The following is a 14450-nucleotide window of genomic DNA, read 5'->3' as shown; positions in this document are numbered from 1 at the left end:
ATGTTCCTGGTTTGATTGGTCAGTGTGTGTTGAGTTTCTGTAAGAAATCCGTAGTGTCACAACAGAAGCTGGGGGTCCCCTGTACAATGGGTTTCAAGATGCCTTCGACATAACCAGAGAGGTTCTCACACAGGGTCCCATTGCCTGATATGAAGGCAGTAGAAGTCGCCTACACGAGAAGTACGTGGGATGAGAGTGCGTAGGGAACTCTGAAGGACTGGATCCAAAGTCCTGATCAATGTGTTTAGTTCTCGGTGTGTTCTTTGGTCGGATCAGCTGGTAGTTGCCTGTAGTGTTCCTGGTTGTTCAGTTGTCGGTACACTTCCTTGCAGTAATCGGTTCTATTCTGAATGACGATGGCTTCTCCTTTTATCTGCTGGTTTGATGACAATGTTGTGGTTGGTTTTGAGAGCCTGGATGGCGTTGCATTGTGAATGGGTGATATTTTGCTCTACATTGTGGGTACAGCTGATGAACCTGGCATTTATAATATTTCCTGACGGTTCGAGCATACATGTCAAGCCCAGGGCAGCGGTCCTCCGATGGCGTCTAAATTGATTCCTTCTTTGGTCACTTCTCTAGAGATCCCTGCAATCACTATTCTGGTTTGTCAGTGGGCTCGTTGGGATCACTGCTGGCACCTTGTAAGAATTCCCGGAGTCTCATTCGTCTGATGAATTCCTCCGTGTCTGCTGCAAGAACCAAGGGGTCCATTTTGGTGGTGGGGCAGAAATTGAGACCCCTCCTTAGGACTTCAATCGCTTCCGATCAAAGGGTGTGGTCCAATAAGTTGACAATCGACTTCCCTGCAGTTTTGGTCATTCTAACAGATGAGAGACTTAACAAACAATCCAGGTATTTTTCAATGTATCATTTCAGTTCATCACACTGTAAACTTTTGCTATAAATTCTGTGTCTTACAACTGTGCACTCCACAACCACCTGATGAAGGAGCGGCGCTCCGAAAGTTAGTGCTTCCAATGAAACCTGTTGGAATGGAATTGTGTGATTTTTAACTTTGTCCACCCCAGTCCAACACCGGCCTCTCCAAATCATGATCACACGTGGTGTTATCGTAGGTACAAAGTCCCTAGATACAAAATCTTCGTTACAGAACTAGGAAAGTAAACAATTAAGTTAAAAGGTTTAGCACTACAGTCTTCTTAGCATAAAAGTAGAAAATGAAGAAATAATGTTAAAATGTCAAACATTACAGTCCGTTCTTAAGCTATGGGCCAGCAGAGATTGGGCTTTCCCTAACAGGGCTCACACTACTCCATGCTGGGCTAAGGCCTGCCCAGGTACACCAGGCTTCACCACTGCTCACATGACTATGTTACCGACTGCTTCATTGCTCCTGCCACCGTCCCTCAGGGCTGACCACTGCTGCCGTCTCGTTGTTGACCATTGTTGCTGCCATCCTTCACGCTGCCTCGTTTCTGACCGCCGCTGTTGCTGTCTGGGCTTGAGCTGGGCTCCAGCCAGTGCCATACTCCATCACTGATGCTGTCTCCACGGCCTCCAAACGGTAGGTAAGAGACACTAAAAGCTAAAAATAAAACTGAGAAAGGAAGAAAAAAGAAAAGAAGAAAGGAAACTGGGCAAAATGGATGAGATCCGTGCTCAAGACCCCAGATGCTACCTACTGCACCACACCATCTTGGACAATGATTATGACACTGAAGTTAGAGTCTTGGTTGATGTTGAGAATGTTGCCAAGTGAATGAAAGGGATGTGGTGGAGGGACTAGTATGTGAGGCTAGTAGTTTATTTGGAAGGGAAAGGAGAAGAAAACTGGTGGTGGATTAACTGACCTTGACCACTTGTGTTGAGATTATTAAATTTCTTGCTGTACTGCTTCCAGGTCTTTGGAATTTGACTGTTGGCGTTGAACATGATGGTAAGCTGCTCTAAGCCTTTGTTGGTACTCGCTGAAGCTTCCCGGCCCCATGAAGGAAGGGGGTTCTCTCACCCAGATTCCTCCTACATTAAGGCCTCCCACACCAAGGCTTTCAATGCTGTCCCACCAGCTTTTAAAGGCTCCTTCAGTTCTTAACTCCCCTTTTTAATTTTTTTCATGGCAAAGCCAGTATGTGTTGCCCATTCCTAACTACCTATGAACTGGGTGGTTAAGAATCAACCACATTGCTGTGAGTATGGAGTCAGATGTACGCCAGAGCAGGGTGGTGGATTCTTTCCCTAAAGTATATTAATAGACCAGATAGACTTTTACAGTTGATGATAGCTTTGTGACTACTATTACTGAGGTTAACTTTCAATTCCAGATTTATTGATTGAGTTAAAATCCCAATTCCACTTCCAAGTCCTGCTGCAGTAAGAATGAACCTCACTCTTAAGAATTGCAGGCTCACTTTAAATGATGAGTTTGGGCCCCTTGCTGAGGAGCATTGATGCTCTGCAGCATGTTCAGCACTGAGCTGCATGCCACTAATTTATCACCAACAGATTGTGTGCTCACTGCATCATTTTGCACTGGCATGAGTTAATTGCACATCACAATCTCTTCCCCATCACCCCTCCCCCCCCACCTTTCAAGAGACTAGTGAAGTCTGTCTCGAGAATCTCTGAATCAGTATCAATTGTGATGAAGGATTCCCACATTCTAATAATCCTCTTTGTAAGAAAAATCTCCATCATTCATCAAGTAATAATCTCAAGTTTATATCCCTTGTCACTGATTCAGAAACTATTGCTTGTACAAATCCAACATTACAGTCCCCGGTCTTAATAATCTTGAATCCCATTTGCATTTTAATAGTCCTTTCTACCTGCCGTCTCATTTAATGATCTGTATGACTATGCCTTAGGTTTCTATGTACAGTGCACAGTGTTTACCTTTAATAACTGGCACATTGATGTTAACACAAAGTGTCCACTGTAAGAGATGGAAGATAAAAAAGCATTAAGGTAAATTGATCAATAAATATTTGAAAAATCCTCTCTGACCCATTGCCCCTCTTTAATAGCTCCCTCTAGCATCTCATGATGAAGGTAAATGTTCTCAGACCAGGTGTAAAGAGCAGTTTAGACATTTTTTGACAAAATCATATTGCCTGAGTTCAGCATATGTTTAAATAAGTTCATTACATCAAAGAATCTCTACAGAGTAGAAGCAGGCCATTTAGCCCATCGAGTCCACACCAACCCTCCAAAGAGCATCCCATCCAGACCTACACCCCTATCACTGTAATCCTGTATATCCCACAGCTATTCCACCCAGCCTGTACATCTCTGGACACACTATGGGCAACTTAACGTGGCCAATCCATTTAACCTGCACATCTTTGTACCTTTGGCACAGTTGGTACAGGTTAAGTACTTACCAACCTGCCCAAGATAATACGCTATAAATGGTGTCTTTGAAAGTGCTGTCTGTGGATGGTTTTACAGAATAAACCTGGAGAGTGTCATTGGTAGGGGCTCTCATTTATTTCAAAGTACTTCTCTCCAACTTAACTAACTACTTTATTTTCCTCTGCCCTTAACTACACCTGCTACTCATTAACAATTTGCAGTGCTTTTCAAAATGCATGTCCTCATGAGTTTTATTTAAGCAGCCTCCATCTGCTCCCTCTGTGCTTCTTTCATTTGGGATGCAATTCTCCCCAAACAAACCTTAGATATGAACAGGAGTCTGGCAGTGCCCAGAACAAGGTAACGCGGCTGATCTGTCACAGTATGATTCCGTCTCGCTTGAGAGTGTCACACAACAGTTAAAGTCTGGCACAAACAGCTGGATTTCTAAACTGCAGGAAGTATGCCGTATGGTCTGGCATGCCAAAGACATTAATGTGCTGGTATCTGTTGAGTGCAGAGCCAGACATGTCATTCCATCCTCCAGCTGTCTGGACAAGTATTCATTTCCTACATAGGCAGGCAGATCAAAGTGGTCAGAACAGATCACTGGGCTTCTCAGAAATGCATTAAACTACTCAGTTCCAATACCTCAAACAATTGATGTCCTGGGGATCTTTTTTCAAGGAATGGGTTGATTGACAGCCAAATTTCAGGTGAAGCACTGAATCAGTTATGTAATTCTCTGTTGAACCTTTCACCTTTGGTGAATAGCCAGGAAATTGCATTGTGGGTTAATATTTGCAATGAATCTACCAGTCAGCCTGAAATCATATGACACACACTGCTCTGAGATTTCTATTTTCATGCAAAATGTAGGGAAACTGTATCTGAGTTGAGAATTAGTTTAAGAAAACAACCCTTGCCATTTTATTTCTGAAGAAAATAATCACTATAAATCTATTCTTTGTACATTCACTAATTTTATGTGCAATTTGTCTGATGGTTTGTGATGTCCCAGCAGTCTGAACAAGGCTACATTCTCTTACCTAATGAAGTCGAGGATAACCTCAACTGATAGTTATATACTTCACTAAGTTCAAGTGCATTGACTGTGATGCAGCAGCCACTGACTAGTTGTATATTTGTATAAAACGTAAACAGAGGTGTTGACATATAATGTTATATATAAACACATGACAAATGGACATTCAGGCCATTTCACTTGTATTGGCTCTTGGGGAGAGAGACATCTACATCAACCCACTGCCCTGTTCTTTCACCATAGCCCTGTAATTTTTCTTTTTTCCCCCTCTTTGTAGATTACAGTGTGGAAACAGGCCCTTCGGCCCAACAAGTCCACGCCAACCTGGCGCCCACCCAGACCCATTCCCCTACATTTACCCCTTCATCTCAAACTACAGACAATTTAGTATGGCCAATTCACCTAACCTGCATATTTTTGGACTGTGGGAGGAAACCGGAGCATACGGAGGAAACACACACAGACAATGTGCAAACTCCACACAGTCAGTTGCCTGAGGCGGGAATTGAACCCGGGTCTCTGGCGCTGTGAGGCAGCAGTGCTAACCACTGAACTACCATGCCACTGATTATTGAATCTGACTAGTACCCATTCAATTGGCTCCAGTTTGAACAACTCATTGTTTTTCTTTCTAAAAATATGTCCCATAATGTTTCAAACTCTTCTGTTGAATCTTTGGTTAACCTTTCTCAGGGGTCTATGCATGTCTGAAGTCTCTCATTCAGCATGTTGTAGAATTCAATCATATCTGTTTTGTCATCAGAAGTATATTTTGTAACATTCCCAATTGTTAATTGAGGTGGTGGAGGTGTAATGATGACATCACTGAGCTAGCAATTCAGAATCCCAGGTAAGATACTGGGAGCATGGGTTCAAAACCCACCATGGCACATGGTTGAACTTAAATGCAATTGTTTTAAAAAAGTGGCCTAATATTGACTGTTGATTATTGTAAAAACCCACTTGGGTCACTAGTGCTCTTTAGGAAGTGAATTTTACTGTTTTTCCTTGTGACTCCAGACCCATAGCAATGTGGTTCACTTGCAACTGCCATCTGGGCAATTATAGATGAGCAATGAATGTTAGGCCTAGCCAGTGAATCCCTCATACTGTGAATGAATAAAAACAATAATGGATTCATGTGCCAGATTATACTGCTCCACAGTACAAAGAGGCTTTACCAAATCAATTTGAAGGATTGTTGGGTGTAATCCTAGCTCCATAAAGCCCTAGTCGACCTGATTTTTTAAAAATACCTGTGGTATTTCCGAATGACATCTTCAGGTCAGATTCTGATAACTCATCGGCTTTCAATTCAATTTTGTCACTGCCCTTCAAGAATGATATAATGGCCTAGCACAGATTTCGCAAGTTACAAATGCATATAAAAAGTGCTAAATTAGGAAAATTAGTTGCATAACCTTGGTTTGTATTCCCATGAGTTTAGACAGTTGGTGGGTGATCTAATGAAGGTGCTTTATTTGATTGGATGGATTCAGAGAAATTTCACTCTGGTGGGAAGGTGCAAAGCAAAGGGGCACAATCTTAAACATAGTGCTAGGCTGTTCAACAAGGAAGCTAGGAAATTCTATCTCCAAATAGTTATGGAGCCATTTGAAGCTTTAAGTCTGAGTTCAATAAGTTTTCTTGAGTAAATGGTATTTTTGTCATATTAATTGATGTACAACGATATTTCTTTTCTTTTTGTTTTAGAAATGGACTTTGCTGGACTTTTAAAAGTGATTACAGATCACATGATGAGCAAGTAGGCCTAAAGCTGTAACAGTTATAATCATAGAGTCATAGAGATATACAGCACGGAAACAGACCCTTCGGTCCAACTCGTTCATGCAGACAGATATCCCAACCCAATCTAGTCCCACCTGCCAGCACCTGGCTCATATCCCTCCAAACCCTTCCTATTCATATACCCATCCAGATACCTTTTAAATGTTCAGCAAAAGAACATTTTAGTCTAGAGTAAAAACCTATGATACTGAGCTTAAGAGTCCCGTTCATCACAGATTGAGCTACCTGGGTTAATCATCTGCATTGGCTGGGCCATACAGTGTGTATTCCTGACAGAAGCCTCCCAAAATAAGTTCTCTACACCACACTGTATCACAAAATGCAGTTACCAGGAGGGCAAAGGAAACATTTCAAGAGTATCCTCAAAGCCTCCCTGAAAAGATTTGTGACCTCCAAGGTCACCTAAAGAGAGAAAAAAAACATGAACCAAGGTGGCAAGCATTCCAAACATCTCCAACAGGGCCATAAAGCATCATGTGAAAAATTGGGCATCCCACCTACCCAGCCGCCTCCTACCAGTGAGAGGTTCAGTCACCTCAGGATCCTTTTGGTGGAAGACAGTAACCCTCATTGCCAAGGGGCTACCTGAGAAGAAGAAGCAGAAGGATAAAGTTAAGTGGATCACCAATGTGGAACTTCTCACTTATTAATTGTAAGGTCACTGCAACACACTGGATCATAAATGGTCCATATTCTGTGTCTCCAAACTTAGGCCACTAACAAATGAGACATGTTGAAACTCACCATGTCCACAGAGGTACTAAAAGCAACAATCTAACTCCTAAGGTCATAGATCAGAAAGTCATAGAGCTGTATAGCATGGAAACAGACCTTTTGGCCTAATTTGTCCATGCCAACCAGATATCCTAAATTAATCAAATCCCATTTGCCAGCATTTAGCCTATATCCTTCTAAACTCTTCCTACTAATGTACCCATCCAGATACCTTTTAAATATTGTAATTGTACCAGACTCTACCACTTCCTCTGGCAGCTAATTCCATAAATGCATCAGCCTCTGTGTGAGGAGTTGCCCCTTAGGTCCCTTATAAACCTTTCCCCTCTCACCTTAAACTTATACCCTCTAGTTTTGGACTGAACTACCCTGAGGAAAAGAGCTTGACTATTCACCTTATCCATGCCCCTTATGATTTTATAAGCCTCTAGAAGGTCACCCCTCAGCCTCTGACGCTCTGGGGAAAATAGCCCCAGCCTATTCAGCTTTTCCTTTTGAGGCAGCTCAAGCCCTCCAACCCTGGCAAAATTATTGTAAATCTTTTTGCACCCTTTCAGGTTTCATAACATCCTTCCTATAGCAGGAAGCATGTTCGATGGATTTGAAGAACATCAATTGTACATCTCCAAAGTTTTCATTCAGTCTAATTTTTACAGTTCATGCTAGTCAACTATAACACCAGCAACAGAAAGCTGTACTGAGGGATATAACAGGGAGAAAGTAAGGACTGCAGATGCTGGAGATGAGAGTCGAGACTGTGTTGCTGGAAAAGCACAGCAGATCAGAAAGCATCCAAGGAGCAGGAAAATCGACATTTCAGGCAAAAGCCCTTCATCAAGAATGAGCCTGCGAGCCTCAGGAGTGGAGAGAGAAATGGGAGGGGGGTGGGGCTGGGGCGAATGCGCAATAGATGGATGGAGGTGGGGGTAATGGTGATAGGTCAGAAGGGAGGGTGGAGCGGATAAATGGGAATGAAGATGGACAGGTAGAGCAAGTCATGAGGGCAGTGCTGAGGTGGAAGGTCGGAACTGGGATAAGGCAGGGAGAGGGGAAATGAGGAAATTGGTGAAATCCACATTGATGCCATGGGGTTGGTTGTTCCCAAAACGAAAGATGAGGCGTTCTTCCTTCAGGTGTTGGATGGTAAGTGAGTGGCGATGGAGGAGGCCCAGGACCTGCGTATCCTCGATGGAGTGGGAGGGTGAGTTGCAGTGTTTAGCCATGGGGCAGTAGGGTTGGTTGTTGTGGGTGTCTGTGAAATGTCCTCTGAAGCACTCTGCAAGTCCTGTCTCCCCAATATAGAGGAGATCGCATCAACAGCAACGGATATAGTAAATGCGGGTGCCCACGGCAACCCCTTTTGTCTGGAGGAAGTGGGAGGATTCGAAGGAAAGGGTGAGGACCAGTTCAGCCAAATGAATTAGAGTGTCAATGGAAGCATAGTGGTGGGGATGACGGGAGAGGAAGAAACAGAGGGCTTGGAGGCCCTGGTGATGGCAGTTGGAGGTGTATAGGCTCTGGATGTCCATGGTGAAGATGAGGCATTGGGGGCCAGGGAAACTAAAGAGGAGGTGGAGGGTGTGGATGATGTCCCGAATGTATGTGGGGAGTTCCTGGATGGGGGGGGGGGGGGGGGGGGGGGTAGGACAGTATTGAGGTGTGTGGAGATGAATTCGATGGGGCAGGAGCTGGTTAAGACGATGGGTCGGCCGGGGTGGTCAGGCTTATGGATTGAAGGTAGGAGATAGAATTGGGTGGTGCAGGGTTCCTGAGGATGGAAGCTGTGGGTGGGAGATCCACTGTGGTGATGAGGTTGTATATGATCTGGGAGATGATGATTTGGTGATGGGAGGTGAGGTTGTGGTCAGGGGGCAGTAGGAGGAGGTGTATGCAAGTTAGTCCCTGTCCTCAGTGATGTAGAGGTCAGTGCACTTAACTACCACAGCACCCCCTTTGTCCGCTAGTTTGATGGTGAGGTTGGGGTTGACGCGGAGGGAGTGGAGGGCTGTGTGTTGCGAGGGTGAGAGGTTCGAGAGGATGGGGGGTGGACAGGTTGAGGTCTTTAATGTCCCGGCAGCAGTTGAAAATAAAGAGTTCGAGGGTGGGTAACAGACCTGCATGGGGGTCCAGACGGATGGGGTGTGTTGCAGGCAGGCAAAGAGGTCCTCAGAGGGTGAGCAGAAGTCTGGATGGAAAAAGTAAGCTCGGGGGTAGATACGGCAGAAGAAGTGTTCGATGTCACAATGCGTGTTGAATTCATTGATCTAAGTGCGAAGGACAATGAAGGTAAGGTCTTTGCTGAGGACTGATCATTCGTCCTTAGTAAGCGGGAGGTCTGGGGGGATGGTGAAAACTCGGCAGGGCTGGGCGCGAGGACCTGGTGTAGGTGCGGAGCTGGGAGTGGGGGCGGAGACTGTAAATGGAGTGGGTGTGGTAGTGGAGGGATGGGGTGATGTCATTTGTGGAAGTGACCCTCAGCCCGGTTAGTGTGGGATCCGTGGGGGGGGGGGGGGGGCGTCAGTGGAGGCGTAAGTGGTGTAACAGCTACACCTGCCTGAAATTTTCAGCCTCCTCAAAACCTGTTTCAAAAAGGACTTGGTATTCGCCAGGAAACCACACGTTCCCTGTCTAGTAACATCACCATTCCCTCTTGTCTCCAACTTTGAAGGAATCCTACAGGTCCTGTCTTCAGCCATCTGGAATCATCTGAACGTTAACACCTGACGGAAGGAAGCCTTTCTCACTGGGCTTTGATATTTTTGTGAATTGATATCTGCACTTTTAGTTTAAATATTCATAGATATAAAACTTCTTCCTTTCCTCAATCTTTCTTGAGTAAGTGTGTGAGAGTGTGTGAAGTTGTAAATATGTGAAAGACCTTTTGTAGCTTGAATGTGTGAATAAATAATACTCCAGTTTTAAATCTGAGAGAGGTTGCTGTGTGCCGTTTTAAAACTTAGCTTCACAGAACATTAGTTTGGGGAACACACTGCAACCTTTTGAAATTAAATCGATGGCAGGCAAGGAGGACAAATAAAGTTCACGCTTCTCTCTCCTTTCCATGACCCATCCCTCCCAGATCATCTCAACACCTTCTAGGCTCGCTTTGAGCAGAATTTTAGTGGAGAGGCAACACCTATTCTGACAATTCCTGATGAACTTGTCCCAACAGTCACTGCATCACAGGTCAGATCAGTTTTCCTTCATGTCAATCCAAGGAAAATGATGGAACCAGACGGAATACCAGGCCGTGCACTCAGAGCATGAGCAGATCAACTGGCAGAGGTCTTCTTGGACACCTTCAACCTCTCCCTGCAGCAGGCTACTGTCTTATTCCTGATGAAGGGCTTTTGCCCGAAATGTCGATTTTCCTGCTCCTTGGATGCTGCCTGACCTGCTGTACTTTTCCAGCACCACTCTAATCCAGACTCAGGTATCCAGCATCTGCAGTCCTCATTTTTACCTAGGCCACTGTCCCTGCCTGTTTCAAGAGGGCCAATATCATCCCTGTGCCTAAGAAGGCTCATGCTGCATGTCTGAATGACTACAGCCCAGTGGCCCTAACTTCAGTGGTCTTGAAATGCTTTGAAAGGCTGGTCATGGCATTAATCAACTCCAGCCTCCCCACTACTCTTGACCCACTCCAATTTGCCTATCAGACCAACAGATCCACGTCAGATTCACGTCAGATGCCCATATCACTTGTCCTTCACTGCTCCCTAGAACATCTTGACACCAAGAACAGCTATGTAAGAATCATTGACTACAGTTCAGGCTTCAACAGTATTATCCCCTCAAGACTGATGACTAAACTTAGTGATGTCAGACTAAACCCCACTCTCTGCAACTGGATCCCCAGTTTCCTGTCAGGCACTTGCTTGATAGTCAAGAGTATTAGGTTATGAATATAATGGGATCCCTATTCAATACCAGCCACTGTAAGCTGTCACCGAATCAGATTATAGAATTAATAGTGCAGTGCAGATACAGGCTATTGAGTCTGCATTGACCCTCTGAAGAGCATCTCACCCAGACTCATACCCTATCCCAGTAACCCTGCATTTACCATGTCGAACCCACTAGCCAACACACTTCTGAAAACTACAGGTCATTTTAGCACAGCCAATCCACCTAACCCTCACGTCTTTGGACTTTGGGAGGAAACCGTAGCACCTATCGGACCAACAGATACACGTCAGATGCCATATCACTTGCCCTTCACTCCTCCCTAGAACATCTTGACACCAAGAACAGCTATGTAAGAATCCTACTCATTGATTGCAGTTCAGCCTTCAACAGTATTATCCCCTCAAGACTGATTACTAAACTTAGTGGCCTCAGACTAATCCCCACTCTCTGCAACTGGATCCTCAGTTTCCTGACCCACAGGCCACAATCAGTGAAGATTGGAGACAATATTTCATCCTCACTAACACTGGAGCTCCCCAGAGTGCGTACTCAGCCCCCTACTGTACTCACTGTATACCCATGACTGCGTCACCAAAACCAGACTAATGCCATTTACAAGTTCACTGATAAGACCACCATAGTTGGTCGAAACTCAGATGGCGATGAAACAGACTACAGACGGGAGGTGAAAGACCCGGAAAAATGGTGCACTTAGAACAACCCAGCTCTCAATGCCGGCAAAACCAAGGAACTCATTATTGACTTTTGGCGGGATGTTACTCATGCCCCCCTACATATTAATAGCACAGAGATGGAATGAGTGGAGAGTGTCAAGCTCCTGGGAGTGGTCATCCACTCCAAGCTTTCTTAGACTCTTCATGTGAATGCACTGGTTACAAATGCCCAACAATGTCTCTTCTTCCTCAGGCAGCTGAGGAGATTTGGCATGATGGCGAATACCCTTGCCAACTTTTATAGGTGCGCTATCGAGAGCATTCTGTCTGGATGTATCACTAACTGATATGGCAACTGTACCATTCAAGATCGGAGACGGTTACAGAGAGTGGTGAACTCGGCCCGGACAATCACAAAGGCCAACCTCTCATCCATAGAAACCATCTACAAGGCCCGCTGTCAAGGAAAGGCTGCCAGCATTCTCAAAGATCTATCCCACCCTGGCAATGTTTTCTACAACTTCTACCATCGGGGAGAAGGTACAGAAGACTGAACACACGCACCAGACAGATTTGAAACAGTTTCTACCCTACTGTTGTTAGAATACTGAATGGACTCACAGACTCTTAACATTCGTCTGTACCTGTGTTTTTGTTTTTGCTGCTATTCACCTATTATTTATCTATCTATGCCACTTAACTATGTGATCTGCCTGTATTGCTGGCAAGACAAAGCTTTTCACTGTGCCTCGGTACACGTGACAATAAATTCAATTCAAATTCAAATTCAAATCATGGATCATTGGTTAAAGGCAGATAAGTATTATTATGGTATGTATCAACTATAACTAAGTTAAAATATGGATTAAACTGTAGGGGCTGAGATGGCCTATTTATGCTTCTATTTGCCCACTGTTTCTAGAACTGCATCCTTCAGACATCTGAGTTTTCTTAACATAGCTCTTCAGAGAGCTACAGGTACAAATTCTATACTTTGTACTGTCTACTGCTTGATTAACTCTGCCACACCAAGGGAATTGTGCTGTAAGATATTGTGCATGCAAGTTTAAAATTTTCCTCCCTTGAATGCACAGCTTCAGACCTTAATAGTAACGAGCCTTGTTAAAGTGCTTAAACTGACAGCAGCAATAAAACATCTTCTGAGATAAATGATCTGCTTACAATTGATCGAAATCTCATCTCACCGAATGAGACATCTAAGTGCAGATTTTCCTAATATCTTCCTTTGAAATTTATGTTTCAGGAGTAGTTCTGTTTCAGTGCACCCTGAGATTGACATAAAGAGGGATTTATTAATAAGTAGCTGTACAGCACAGAGCAACGTAACCTCTACTCATCTGCAGCTCTCCACTTCATTTCCGGTGGGTCTGAATAGGAATTAGCAGGCAGCAGGAATCTAGAGATAGGGATTTGGACACTCCATTCAACCAACAGTAACCAGTCACATGTTGCTTTCTGAGGGCACAGGGCCAGGAACATTCAGGCACTGAGCTATTCCAACTAATTCTTTCTGAGATTCAATCCTTCCACTTTCACTGTTGCATTGTCACAATCCTTCACTTTTTCTCATTTTGTTGCTGTATCATTTAAATGGAGCAGAACCACAGAAAGCTGCAACACAAAGGGACTTAACAACACTCGTACACAAAACACAGAAAGCTGACACACACATAATCAGGAAGGCTACTGATGGTGAAGGAACCCTTAGGAGGCACTAACCATAATATGATTGAATTTATTCTAAAATTTAAGAGAGAGAAGATAGAATCAGAGGTAAGAGTACTACAGCTGAATAAAGGCAACTACAAAGGCATGAGGGAGGAGCTGGGTAGAATTGACTGGGAGAGGAGCCAGGAAAGATAGTGGAACAGCAATGGCAGGAGTTTCCGGGAGTAATTCAGGAGACACAGCAGAGATTCATCCTGATGCAAAAGAAGCATGGTACAGGGGGCTGAGGCAACCATGGCTGACTGGGGCAGTTAGGGATAGCATAAAAGCAAAAGAGAAAGCATATAATGTGGTGAAGGGCAGTGGGAAACCAGAGGATTGGGAAGCTTATAAAGACCAACAGAGGGCAACAAAGAAAGGAAAAGGAGGGAGAAGATTAAATATGAGGGTAAGCTGGCCAGTAATATAAAGGAAAACTATAAGAGTTTCTTTAGATATATAAAGGTCAAAAGAGAGGCAAAAGTAGACATTGGGCTGCTGGCAGTGACGCTATAGAGATAGTAGTAGGGAAAAATGATATGGCTGAGGAATTGAATAATTACTTTACATCAGTCTTCACAATGGAAGACACGAGTAGTATCCCAAAAATTCAAGAGAGTGAGGGGGCAGAGCTGAGTGTGGTGGCCATCACCAAGGAGAAGGTTCCAGAAAAACTGACTGGCCTGAAAGTGGGTGAATAACCTCAATTAGATAAACTACATTCCAGAGTTCTAAGGCAGATAGCTGAAGAGATAGTGGAGGCATTAGTGATGATTTTCAGAAATCACTAATATTAGGAAGGGTCCCAGAGGACTGGAAAATGCTAACATGACATCCCTGCTTAAAAAGGGAGTCAGGCAAAAAATGGAAAATTACAGACCAATTAGCCTAACCTCAGTCGTGGGTAAGATCCCAGAATCCATTGTGAAGGATGAGGTTTCTGAATACTTGGAAGTGTATGGTAAAATAGGACAAAGTCAGCATGGTTTCATCAAAGGGAGGTTATGCCTGACAAATCTGCTAGAATTCTTTGAGGAACTAATGATGTTCCTGAAGAAGGGCTTATGCCTGAAACATCGATTCTCCTGCTCCTTGGATGCTGCCTGACCTGCTGCGCTTTTCCAGCAACACATTTTCAGAACCAATGATGTTATCTACCTGGACTTCAAGAAGGCCTTTGACAAGGTGCTGCACAGGAGCCTACTGAGCAAGATAAGGGTCCAGGGTGTCAGAGG

At 44.2% G+C, this 14450-nt stretch overlaps 1 protein-coding gene across 1 annotated transcript in view; it reads right to left on the bottom strand.

Moving 5' to 3' along the window:
• LOC122559137 (cadherin-related family member 4-like) overlaps nucleotides 1-14450 on the bottom strand; it is a 327985-nt gene that overhangs the window by 228080 nt on the left and 85455 nt on the right. Inside the window, exons 2-3 of the mRNA XM_087993996.1 lie at nucleotides 6671-6754; nucleotides 1382-1561 (exon numbers count right to left, since the gene is read on the bottom strand). Of these exons, the coding sequence (XP_087850122.1) occupies nucleotides 1382-1561; nucleotides 6671-6754 (264 nt within the window). The remainder of the gene's footprint in view (nucleotides 1-1381; nucleotides 1562-6670; nucleotides 6755-14450) is intronic.

The sequence above is a fragment of the Chiloscyllium plagiosum genome, unplaced genomic scaffold, assembly GCF_037043375.1.
Source record: "Chiloscyllium plagiosum isolate Xiang-an unplaced genomic scaffold, Cpla_swu_hap1 HiC_scaffold_14, whole genome shotgun sequence".
NCBI lineage: Eukaryota > Metazoa > Chordata > Chondrichthyes > Orectolobiformes > Hemiscylliidae > Chiloscyllium > Chiloscyllium plagiosum.
Note: the sequence above shows the minus strand (reverse complement) of the source record. Positions and strands in the feature narration are given on the sequence as shown.